This window comes from Harmonia axyridis, chromosome 7 (genome assembly GCF_914767665.1).
Source record: "Harmonia axyridis chromosome 7, icHarAxyr1.1, whole genome shotgun sequence".
NCBI classification, from domain to species: domain Eukaryota; kingdom Metazoa; phylum Arthropoda; class Insecta; order Coleoptera; family Coccinellidae; genus Harmonia; species Harmonia axyridis.
In genome coordinates, this window is record NC_059507.1 from 30653066 (window position 1) to 30665782 (window position 12717).

At 35.8% G+C, this 12717-nt stretch overlaps 1 protein-coding gene across 3 annotated transcripts in view; it reads right to left on the reverse strand.

Moving 5' to 3' along the window:
- Window positions 1-12717, reverse strand: part of LOC123684874 (dachshund homolog 2) — a 283084-nt gene that overhangs the window by 185005 nt on the left and 85362 nt on the right. For all 3 annotated transcript variants that reach the window (XM_045624369.1, XM_045624368.1, XM_045624367.1), the window contains exon 3: window positions 4887-5091. In XM_045624369.1, coding sequence (XP_045480325.1) covers window positions 4887-5091 — 205 coding nt within the window. The remainder of the gene's footprint in view (window positions 1-4886; window positions 5092-12717) is intronic.

Sequence of the window (12717 nt, forward strand, 5' to 3'; positions counted from 1 at the left end):
CAGTATTTGGTGGGACCAGCTCAGCGTAGTGTATTATGAGTCGTTAAAACCGACAATCACAGGCGATCGTTATCAAACGCAATTAATGCATTTGAGCCGAGCATCGAAAGACAAAAGACCGCAATACAACGAGAGACATGACAAAGTGATTTAACAGTATGACAATGCTCGACCCCATGTTGCGAAAGTGGTCCAGACATACTTGGAAACGTTGTAATGGGAAGTCCTGCCCCACCCGCCGTATTCTCCAGACGTTGCTCCCTCGGACTATCACTTGTTTCGATCAATAGCACACGGCCTGGCTGACCAGCACTTCCGGTCTAATGAAGTGATTTGGATCTATTCATGAATCGTTTCAAAAAATGACCAGTTTTTTCAACGCAGGATTCGTACGCTGCCCGAAAGATGGGAGGAAGTAGTGGCCAGCGATGGATAATATTGTGAATTATGAATGTAAAACCAGTTTTTCACAATAAAGCCTAGAATTTCGGGGAAAAAACGGCGGATGTGAAGTGTTACGTCTATGTATATCTAATAATAAAAATGAAATATCCGCCATAATAATTACAATTAATAAAGTTATTCGCGACAAAAAGACTTATTATATCCCAGAATTTTCAAAATAAATATGCTGATAACAATATTTCTTCATTGAATGCAGGCTATACTATATGAACAAATGATGAATCCCTAGTCCTGCCATGTTCACCCTATCAGATCCAATCAGATTGCTTAATATGCAAGACATTGTACGGATCGACTCGAACATGGCGAAATCGGAAGTTGAGAGAGGAGCAACCCGGAAACTTCGCAAATCCGCGGTTTTCTTTGATATTCAAGTTCTCGGCAAGATAAATTGCCAGTCCACTACGTGAATGATGTATAACATGTTCAAGAAGTAATCCCGTAACACCCTCCGCCAGTCGTGTCTTGCCATGGCGTAGGGAGGATTTAAGTTCAAAGGTTCCGTCTCAAATCTTATCTCGAGTCGAAAGTAGTTCGTGTTTATAAAATATTTAATGGGACAAACAACAGGATTATATCTGTAAGTCTGGCGATATTTCATACAGCGAATTTTAATGCCTCATCCGAAGATGCTGCGAGTGCCATCAAGTTTTACAGTGCGGTTTCCTCAAGGAAACGCTGTAGTGTGTGCTGTAGCTGTTCATTAATCTCTGGTAAGCGGCGATTTCCTGAACCAAATCCTGGAGTGGAAGGCTCACGGCTTGATTATATATGAAAACTAATTACGAATGATGAATTCGGATTTGTACGGTTTTAGACATTCCTTTTCTCGATAAGGAGGCTTATCCTGTCTTCGAAAGACGTGAACCACACTGCGAAAATTAATAACGCACCGTCTTCTAGAGAAAACAACGCTCAACATGCTGAATAATGGAGTTTGACTTTAAGGTCGAATGATGATCCTTCTAATACAATATGAACCCTTGTCGATGAAAGTACAAAAAGTGGTATAGATTTATTTGATACACTGTACGAAAAAAAGCAGAAACTGGCGGATGCTGATCGTACATAAATAAGAATATCGAACTGAAACAAATCTAGGTCGCGAGTTAATCAAAGGGAAACGTGTTGTCATCGAAGGTGAGTAAGGATAGACCGGTTTTGCTCTTTTATGTACTCATCAGTATCGCAACGTCGATGATGACCAAATAAAAAGAGAAGCAATTTGATTGAATGCCAGCAATAGCACTAACGTTGTATGCCAACCACCTACGTTTCTCCCCAACAGGGCCACCGCCAGACAATTTAGCGCCCCGGCAAAATAAAATTTCGCCACCCTGCTCTACCTAATTTAATGCATTTTCTTCAAGGGAACCTCTGTTTTTCTTCTCATTCATCTTTTCAATTTCATAAGAAATCGTATTTTTTAACTTATAATCACCTTGTCAAATGCCTAAAGTTCTTAAAGGTGCAAAAAGTCATGTTATATTAAATTACTATAATTTGGCGCCCCAGCAAAATGTCCGGTATGCCGCTCCTGGCGGCGGCCCTCTATCCCACCCCAATTGATGACTAAAAAACTAAAACATATCTAAGTAGTTGTTTCATGCAAGATTACGAATTTCCCGTCAAAAACGTTATTTTTCTTATCAATTCAATTCTGAAATTACCATTTAGAGAAAACAGTTTCAGGTCGATATGGACAAAAAACAATTAGTTATTACTGAAGCCGATTAAGGGCGAGAACAGCTCTGAAAAGTGACACAATAGACCATAAAGTCGCAGTACAATAAACTACCCTTAAATCCAAATATACTGAAGGCAATGCGAAATTGTGTTAAACGAAATATTTCAATGAATGAATAATTGAAACGTATTAATGTACCTACTCATTATATTTAATTTTTAAAATTGATCGAGAAGAAGCAAAACACAAATCTCTACCCCAATTTTCCGTGAATTGTTGAACACAAGATAGTTATTCATAAATACAAGTGCAGTAGATTCTTCGAAACTAAAAGACTGCTAGAATGAGCCTTCTGTACTAGTATTTATTATTTTCATGAATATCGTTAAGTGATTTTTGCATTGACAAATGTTGGTTGGCAGATCTGTTTTCTGTTACATAAATTTTACAGATACTATGATATATAAATCCGTTACAGGTAAATTCCAAATACCAACATATAATATTGAAATATAACCATAAAATCTACGTGAAACTGATATAATCCCGCGCGATTTTATTTTACAAGGTATGGGATAATAAACTTATTCGCCAAAGAATTAGAGATGTAGGTATACATATCTACATTTCGAAACCAAAAAAAAAGGCGCAAACGAATAAGACAAAGATCGTATATAATATTATAAATATTCATAAACACATCTCGTATATTCATCGCCACCCCTCCAATCTCAACAAGAAAAACGCTCAACGGGGTTGAAGCTTCATCCCTCTCCTCCCTCGCTTCGCTGCAGGTGAACAGTGGAACAAATACGTTTTTTATATTATTCGCTTTCTGGATTCCACCCCGATACACCGCTAAGCTACCGGGAAATCTTTTTAGGAGTCGCGAGTCGAATAAGAGAAAAATACTGGAGGGAAAACGAATTTTCCGGGCTTAAGACTGCGTGCCACGGGGTGGTGAACCGGCATCGTACGTCTTCTTGCCGCCTTAAGCAGATTAGCCGACTTCTTTTGGCCTCTAACTTACGGTTAAACGATACCGAGACCGTTCGTGGATTACAATGGATGAAACAGAATAATTTGGCAGGACGAATCGTCTTGGAATGTCGAAGACTTAGTAGGGGTCGAATTTTCGAAGCACGTTTTCTTTAATTCGATGAACAGGGTCTTTATATGTTAAGTGACGTAATTGACAGTTGTAGGACGTCTTGGTGAGTTTGATAATGAGGTGGGTAGGAGAAGCTACGAGATTAGGGATGATTAGATTTTATATGCTTCATAGTTTCGATGAAAATAAATTAGTAGTTGGTCATTCATATGATTTGATTCATTTTTGGGCATTATCATTTATGGGATTTGAGAAAAAATGTTTTGTAGTCATGCAGTTTCGCAAAAAGATGGTTTTTGATTGATTTTATGTTCAATGACAGTTAATATTGGAAATTTCATCAAAATCATTGTTTTATTTAATCGATACTTGAAAAATTGTCTTGAAGGCTTTTGACGAGTCCATTCTCAATTATCAAACCTTTATGGACTAACACCTTCCTTGAATCCAATGAAAGCTGCAAGGAAATTTGGCGTTCGGGATGGACTTCTTCTAACGTTTTCAACAAAAGTCTTATTGTTGATCCCTCAGAAAAAGTTCTAGGTTTCAATCTTCCTAGGAAAATTTGGTGTATTTTGAATAGACTTAGAACTGGTCATGGTCGTTGTAATAGTACCCTCTTCAAATGACGTTCTATTGATAGCCCACTATGTGAGTGTGGTGTAGAAGAGACCATTGACCACTTGGTGAATGATTGTCCGATTTATAAATTTCATGATGGTTTCCAAGCTATCCATTCAGTTTCAGATTCTTTTTTAGAATGGGTAGTTAGCTTCAAATCGATATAATGAAAACTAATATTTAGTACTCCTTTCTGCTTCTTTTTTTTTTTTTTGTTTTAGGATCCAATTGGAAATTATAGAGTCGTCAACCGAAAAGAGAGGATAAAGGAAATTTTGTTTTGGTTGAAGAGGAAGTCCTTCAATATAAATTATGTCAGCTTATTCTGTAAACGTTTACACAAACCAGTCACTACACCGATACGGGGAGACGGAGTTTTTGCTGAGGTTTTTATCTGTTCTCTTGTATCATACATTGAAATGTATGATGCCCCGTTACATTTCCTCTGCTAATACTGAGATTCATCGACACATATGCTTGATTGTTTGAAATTAATATTTTGTATTGCTCTTTCTCAAAAGAATATATATATATATATATATATATATATATATATATATATATATATAGTCATATTCTCGTTGAACAACAACTAGTCATTTTCCTTTCAGTATGATTCGAAATGCGGGAATCCAAGATTGTCGAAACTCTTTATGACGCAAAATTGGTACAATTTCCTCCGTATTAACAAGATAAAAGTACAGAGGCGATACAATAAGTTTGGATTAGAAACATATATGTTATGTTTTATTAATCAAAGCAGAATAATGCTTTCATTGTGGTAATTGTGATCTTCCTTACATTATTAATGTGAATATTGTTTGTTTTTATATGTTGATGTTGATTTTTCTTCTTTTTATATCTAGTTCTTGATTTTTTTTGTTTTTCTTGTTTTTGTTCAGAATACATTATAAAATTAAGATTGTAAAATGGCAAGCCCGTATGAATAAATAAATAAACTATGATACCCTTAGTAAGAAGTATTCAAGTTATGACACTTACCTGGCGATGGCTTCCATAGACGTCAAACCCTGATTTTTTATGACTGAACCGTCATGTCTTGATAGATTGTGTGGCATGGCAGGAGATAAAAGGGCAGAATGTGCTGCTGCAGGATGTGGCATCTGCATGAACTGCATGTGACCCAGATGTGGAGGATGGTTGTAGCCATTGGCTAGAAGAGGTGACTTTTCCATCCTTGCCATATCTGCAAAAATATAGAAAGTTCATATAAGTATTTTTGCGATTTTACTTTTCATTAGAATCTAATGCTAGTTTGGTTCAGATTCCCGAAATTATAGACATTTGGACGTGTAGATTAGAATATATCATGGGAGGGGCGATAAGATCATTACATCATTACATTTCCTCTGCTAATACTGAGATTACATTTACACATGTTTTGTTGTTTGAAGTTGATGATGTTTGTATTGCTCTATCCTAAAAAAAAATATATATTCCTCAGCTATTTACTTCCTTTTTCAACCACAGTAATTTTTGAAATATTTTGTTGTTTTTCTTTCCGACTCTCTTCGACTGCACCTCGGTGCACAAATGGGCCCATAAATGGGTCCCCGTGGTGCCAGCGGTAAGCCTCGTTGCCATAATCGAATGCGTAAAGATGTATTTGCGAATGAAGATTTCTCATAAACAATTCTCCGGCACCAATAATTCCCCGGTAATTACAGTTGGATAATTATTTTCTGTTAATGAGGGTGGCATGGGATCGGACCGAGATAGGTCGTAGGTCTTGGCTCGTCTAAAAGACCGCCTTGGTTACCTGCTGCGAATCGAGACTCTTCTCCTGTGGCTGCGATTTCTACCTGAGATCGAACACGATCCATTTCACCTGTCAGCGAAATTTGTTGGAGGACGAGAAAACTTTGATTTGCTTCTGGTACAACACGACTATAAAACCGCAGCTATCTGGGAACCTGGATTTATGCCGAACGGGCGGCAAACACTCGTGGAACAAGACGACAGACACATCATTATTTTATCAGGGTATTTCTGTGTCTTTCAGACTTGTGGCATTTATTGAATTATTCCTTTTCTACTAGACGAGCTGGGTCAAAAAGCTGTTCTCATTTAATAAACTAGAAATGAGGGTTTCCTCACGAGACATTATCCTCTGAATTATAATCTCCAGAACATGGAAAAGGATCCACAAAATATCTCTCTTCTGTCAAGAACACTTGCTCTTGGTTATCAAAACCTTGCTCTTGGTTATCAAAACCTGAGTAAGTATTGGTAGCAGAGGAAATGCAAACGGGGCATCATACATTTCAATGGATATGATACAGGAGTACAGATAAAAACCTCGGCATAAACTCTGACTCTCCGTATAAGTGCAGTCAGTGGTTTGTATATTTGTTTAAAGAATAAGCTGATATATTCATATTGAAGGGCTTTCTCTTCATCCAAACAAAATCTTCTACATCCTTTCTCTTCATTAACGGTTGACAACTTTATAATTAAATCTATAAATAAAAAAAAGAACCAGAAAGGAGTAATAAATGTTAGTTTTCAATATATTGATTTGAGTTAGAGATCCATTCTAAAAAAGAATCTGAAAATGAATGGATAGCTTGGAAACCACCATGAAATTTATAAACAGGACAAGTATTCACCTAGTGGTCAATGGTTTCTTCGACACCACACTCACATAGTATGCCATTTGAAGAGCATACTATTACAACGAACATGACCAGTCCTAAGTCGATTTAAAATAGACCAAATTTTCCTAGGAAGATTGAAACCAAGAACTTTCTCTGAAGGATCAACGATTAGACTTTTGTTGGAGACATTACAAAAACTTCATTCCGAACTCCAAATTTTCTTGTCACTGTCATCAGATTGAAGGAAGGTATTAATTCATAAATGTTTGCGTGACTTCAATCTGGTAGTTTTAGTATCTGGGAGGTAAAATACAATTGGAATAAAAACAGAAGAGACAATGTACCAATGCAAAATAGGAATTACCCAAGGCTCGGTCCTAAGGCCACTGCAATATGAATTATGTATAATTTATGGGCACAGCTGACCCTGTAATGTCAGAAATTCGGCTGTCGTTCCAGTGACACAATTAATATCGAAAATATGAAGGATATGTAAGTAATCATCAACTATATAATTCCATATTTAATTAATTACATAATGTCAATTTTCAGTACAAATCTCAATTTTATACATATTGAACTCTGACGCAAGGAAATTTTGAATTATTATGAAGGTGAAAATCATTATATTCGCCTTTTTTCTTCAAATTCAGTAAAAACTTAGTGGACCGATTTTACTCCCATTTGCTACAATGATCTACATGAGCTACAAATAACTCCTGACGTTTATGTCGGATAATATTGAGAGACCCTCAGAGAGACCTAGTAGATTGATATCTAGAGTTGTAAAGGGTGTTTTTTTTTAGAGCTATAGAACTTTAAATTGCAATAAAGCAACGAAGGATTATTCGATTGACATAAATTTCATTTATTCTCAAGATAATCTTGTGGCATTACATTTTAAATATGATTTCTGGCATATGACCGCCACGGCTGGCTCGGATGTAGTCCAATCTGGACGTCCAATTTTCGATGACTTTTTCCAACATTTGTAGCCGTATATCGGCAATAACACGGCGAATGTTGTCTTCCAAATGGTCAAGGGTTGATGGCTTATCCGCATAGACCAATGACTTTACATAGCCCCACAGAAAGTAGTCTAGCGGTGTTAAATCACAGGATCTTGGAGGCCAATTCACAGGTCCAAAACGTGAAATTAGGCGGTCACCAAAAGTGTCTTTCAATAAATCGATTGTGGCACGAGCTGTGTGACATGTTGCGCCGTCTTGTTGGAACCACAGCTCCTGGACATCATGGTTGTTCAATTCAGGAATGGAAAAGTTAGCAATCATGGCTCTATACGGATCACCATTGACTGTAACATTCTGGCCATCATCGTTTTTGAAGAAGTACGGACCAATGATTCCACCAGCCCATAATGCGCACCAAACAGTCAGTTTTTCTGGATGTAACGGTGTTTCGACATACACTTGAGGATTAGCTTCACTCCAAATGCGGCAGTTTTGTTTGTTGACGTAGCCATACAACCAGAAGTGCGCTTCATCACTAAACAAAATAAAATGGACGTAGTGCGCGATACGTATTCCGCACAGAACCATTATTTTCGAAATAAAATTGCACTATTTGCAAGCGCTGTTCAGGTGTGAGTTTATTCATGATGAATTGCCAAACCAAACTGAGTATAAATCACTTGACAGCTGTTAAATCGGTCGTCATCTTGAACAGTAATGCCAACTTAAAGTTATATACCTCGTAACACCCGTTACAAACTACCATGAAGACAAATCCAACTATTCGAAAAGCATAAAAATTAGTACTTGAGATAGATAAATGGTTTTTTAAAGGTGAATATCAATATTTATAAACTTTCGGCAAGAGCTATGAGAATACCTGATAAAGGGCAAAAAAAATTAAAATAATAATCATGGTGGGGAAGACCCTTTATAAAATTCACTTATCCAAATAGAATTTTTTCGGAAAGTGTTACTCTTCGATTGACCAATTTCAAATAACGAAAATAAACAAATTTCCCACTAAACGGTCGAAGAGCATAATCAGAGTAAATGGACCCTTGTCCAGTGAAGTGGAACTCGATACAAGTGAAACGGCCTGTACAATTTCTTAATTAGCCTGAGTGTAAATGTTGGTCGTGGATGGCCGATGGGCCACACAGCTCACGGTCCAACACACACACACAGACATACGTACAAACACACATGAAAGATTAACTTCCCATTCGTCATCAATCATTCGATGTCACTAGGCTGATCACCAAGATGCCTTTCTCTTATTATCAGGACCATTTACATGCGCTTTGTTTTGTCTGATTAATATTGTTTCGGGAACATTAATCATCCAGATTGAGTTTCGTATTATTTCGTCAATTTGGGCAAGATACCATCTGAAGGGGTATTTTAAAAGTTGGGGTTATGTTGGATCTCTTTTTAGGTGTAGGTTATTACGTCTGATGGTATGCGTTTGAAATCGTTTGGGGAAAAAATTCTCATTTCCTCTTGAAGTTTTCAAGGTTTGCGTGGAAAAATCATTCGATATCTTTCGAATCACTTGACCCTTAGTTCACTTTACTTTTACGTAAAAGGATGTTTAGGAAATCATACATGTGTCCTCCAAATTAACTGAAATTTACTCAATAAACATGTCTATAATTCACTCTTATCATGTATGTACCTTAATGCTTCCTCTTTAACATAGGAAAGTACAAAATCTCACAGTTGAATCTCATCATGTTTCAATCGTTGCAAGAACAAGTCTAACTTTTTACTAGCTTTTTATTTGAGCCCGTTTCTTTCCAGAGCATAACATCAAATTTTCAGATTTCTATATACCAATTTTTGGATTTTGGTGGTACCCTTTTTGATTCAAAATTCTCTGCGAACTTCAAAATTATGGATCCAAGGAAACTGAAGGATCTCTGAAGGATCAACGATCAGACTCATGTTGAAGACATTAGAAGAATTCCATTCCGAACGCCAGATTTCCTTGTCACTTTCATTAGATTGAAGGAAAGTATTACTACATAAAGGTTTACGTGACTTTAATCTGGCATTTCTGATATCGGGGGTAAGATACAATTGGAAATAAGTTCGGGTAGAGATGAAATGTATCCCAAGATTTCTCGAACGCTTGGAGACTAAAGATCTGACTAAAAATGCCCTATTGGTGCATTAATAACAAGATTAACAAGCAACCAAAATCTCCTGTTTGCACATAAGCTCTTTCGTCATTTTTCTGAATTGATTTCTTCCCTGTTTTGGTTTTGTCAATAGTGAACTTCTTAAAGCATTTCATCTAAAAAATTTTCGTAACCCTAAGGAGTGATATTTGTTGTTTGAATTATTGGGTAATTTGACACGAAGCTTAAGATTTTTATTTTAAATCAAATGCAAACTTTCATCTAAATGGAATCGGCAGTTTCGAAATAACAGAAATATGTATATTGATTGACTGCGTCCATTTCAAATTATTGATATCGAAGAAATATCGCGAAAGAAACAATTTTTCTGAACGAATTAAAAGAAAACACTTTGGTCATGGGCCAGTGTAAAAACTAATTGTGGTGATTATACAACTCATGTTCAAATGAACCAATTGAATCCGTAAGTTATAGTATAGTTACGGCGTATTGATAAGTGATTATACTACTCGACGACGTAGTATAATCGTTTTGGTGTATCTCCTCCTGCCATATTGTGATCATTTCCGTAGTTACATTCTTGCTCGTTCGCCAAAAAAATAAAAGTCAAGCTCAGTGAAATGTCATTGAATTATCAAAATGCAGTGCTTTGGTTATAGTTATTGAAATTATTCGTTATATAATTGTAAGGAATACTAACTCGAGCAAAGACAATATATTTCGATTATACGAAAGCGCAGCTCGAGTGGTCTCGTCTCGTGACTCGGTGTATAATCGAATATTCTCTATACTCTTATGATATTAAACTGAAAATATCAGGTGCTATCCGTCCTTGATCCTCCCCGTTCGAAAATACCAACAATTGATGATGAATTATCAAATTTTCTGCTTTCGATTGAATAATTAATTAGACTTCGATCTCATTACCGAAAATAATGACACGTTAGACAGGATATCACATTGTGAAAGTGGTATAGTATTCGTTACATATATCCCCTTGACTTCGATTCCAAAACAGATGGAATAGATAATACGAAAAAATGATCGGTGAGTTGATATACATAAAACGGCAATAAAACCAAAACGGCTTTATAAAACCTTTTCGGATACAATTATATAAATGACGGTCTAATTTCAGGAAAGGCCAACCGAAAAGGTGGTACCCTGCAGTTAAACCACTTAAGTTGGTCGCAAGCTCACCACAAACATACCTATTCGACCAATTTCAAATGAATAGTCGTAACAAATAGCTCCCAATGACATGCCGTGGCCCGGAGGCATCCACTTCTTGGATCTATAATTTTATATCTACCATTTACAATTTGTTTTGCGTTTAAGCGTGGTTATCTCGATAACTTTAAAGATTTGATTATAGCAATTTTACATAATTCGGGCTGTTATTAATTTTCGGATGGACTGTAGTTGTTGCTTTATAAATTTATCGTTTAGGGCTCTCTCTGTTCTCTGGTTCCCAATCACATCTCTCGTCCAGGTTATTTATTGCCATTGTTATTACCGGAATTCTTGGGATTGTTCGAAAAATGGCTTGACGCCTTCGGGTGGAAAGGAATGTAATAAATGAAAGATTATATACAATTTGCGATTAATACTATCTTGGGTAGTTCGGAACGTTTTTTCGTGGATTTCTCATTTTGCCACATGGTATTATTGGTATCCCGCCCGCGTGTGAGAATTTGTACGCTTTGGTTTATTTGCATTGTGAGCCTTCGGAATAGCTCTAGGATAGTTTCGTTAATTTTTCACAATTTATGTAGCAGAAACGTGTAAGTAGTGAAAAGTGAAAATATAATTATTTGAATCTTACAGAATATGGGATGATCATATACTATACGCAATAGATTGATTGAATTGAATATACAATAAACTTAAAATAAGATAAGCAAAAGTCAGGAGCTTTTGAGGGCTCGTCAATCATGCGCAAATTTCACCCTTGGAGCCCACAGAAATTTATATCCAAGGTTGCAATTGGTAAATGAATTAATGAGCGCTCAAAAGTTCCTGTTTTCACGTCAGTCCTTTTGATTTTTTTCATATTATACTTGAATTTTCAATTATTCATAATCAGGCGATAATCACGAAATTTTACATTTAGCTTAGAAGTTCATGATATCTACACGTGCAAAATCTGAACTCAGTGGGTTCTGTTGTCACTGAAATGTTTAATTTGGTTTCGATATTCTTCTTGAATTTTCTATAGTTCTGATGAAGCTCCCAAAACACGAAATTTTCTACAAAGCTTTAAATTGTTGTTATGAATATACGCAAAAAATCTCATTTGCCACGAAAATATTGTGAATTTTTTTTCTAATATTGTTCTTGATTTGTCGATGATGTGATAAGCATTGAATTGTTAATTCACATCTCAAGGAAAATTTTCATATCAACCAAATCAGCATTTCGAACCAATTGTTTGTTTTGAAATATTCAAAAGACAAAATTTCCAACGGTCGTATGTACGGAACTCGTAGACGGATTTTGCCAATAAACAATATATTCACTGTCGAATGAAGGCAGATAATTGAATGAAAAAATTCAATATAATAATAATAATATAATAGTATATTCTAGGACCTAGGGTCCTAGGGACTAAAGTGGAATTTTTAATTAAAAACACTGAAGTCAAGCAGTTTATACGCTTTTCTATTCATTTTGAAAAACATTTATCTATTTCAGTATCGTAATGAGTTCATTACAGTACTAAAAACAGTGCTGTAACGAACTCATTACAGCATTGTTTTCAGTTATATTTTTCGTTTCGGGGTTGTCTACACTGACTTCCGATCCACTCAAATTTCAATGTCAATATAATATAATTTGGATATAGTGAAATGTTTTGCAACATTATTTACAATTTTTCCTCATTTTGGTGGTGTTAAATCATTTTCGTCAGACATAATTCACGAATACAATGCGTAATTATAAATTATTCCAAAATTCGAAAAATACGATTCAAATTCAAATTCTGTAATCTGTCAATTTTCGTAACAGTCACACCAAAAAAATGCCAAGATATAATACAAAAGTCACTAGGATGGATAATCTGAATTTTTCATTGAATTTCGAGAATATTTCACAAAAC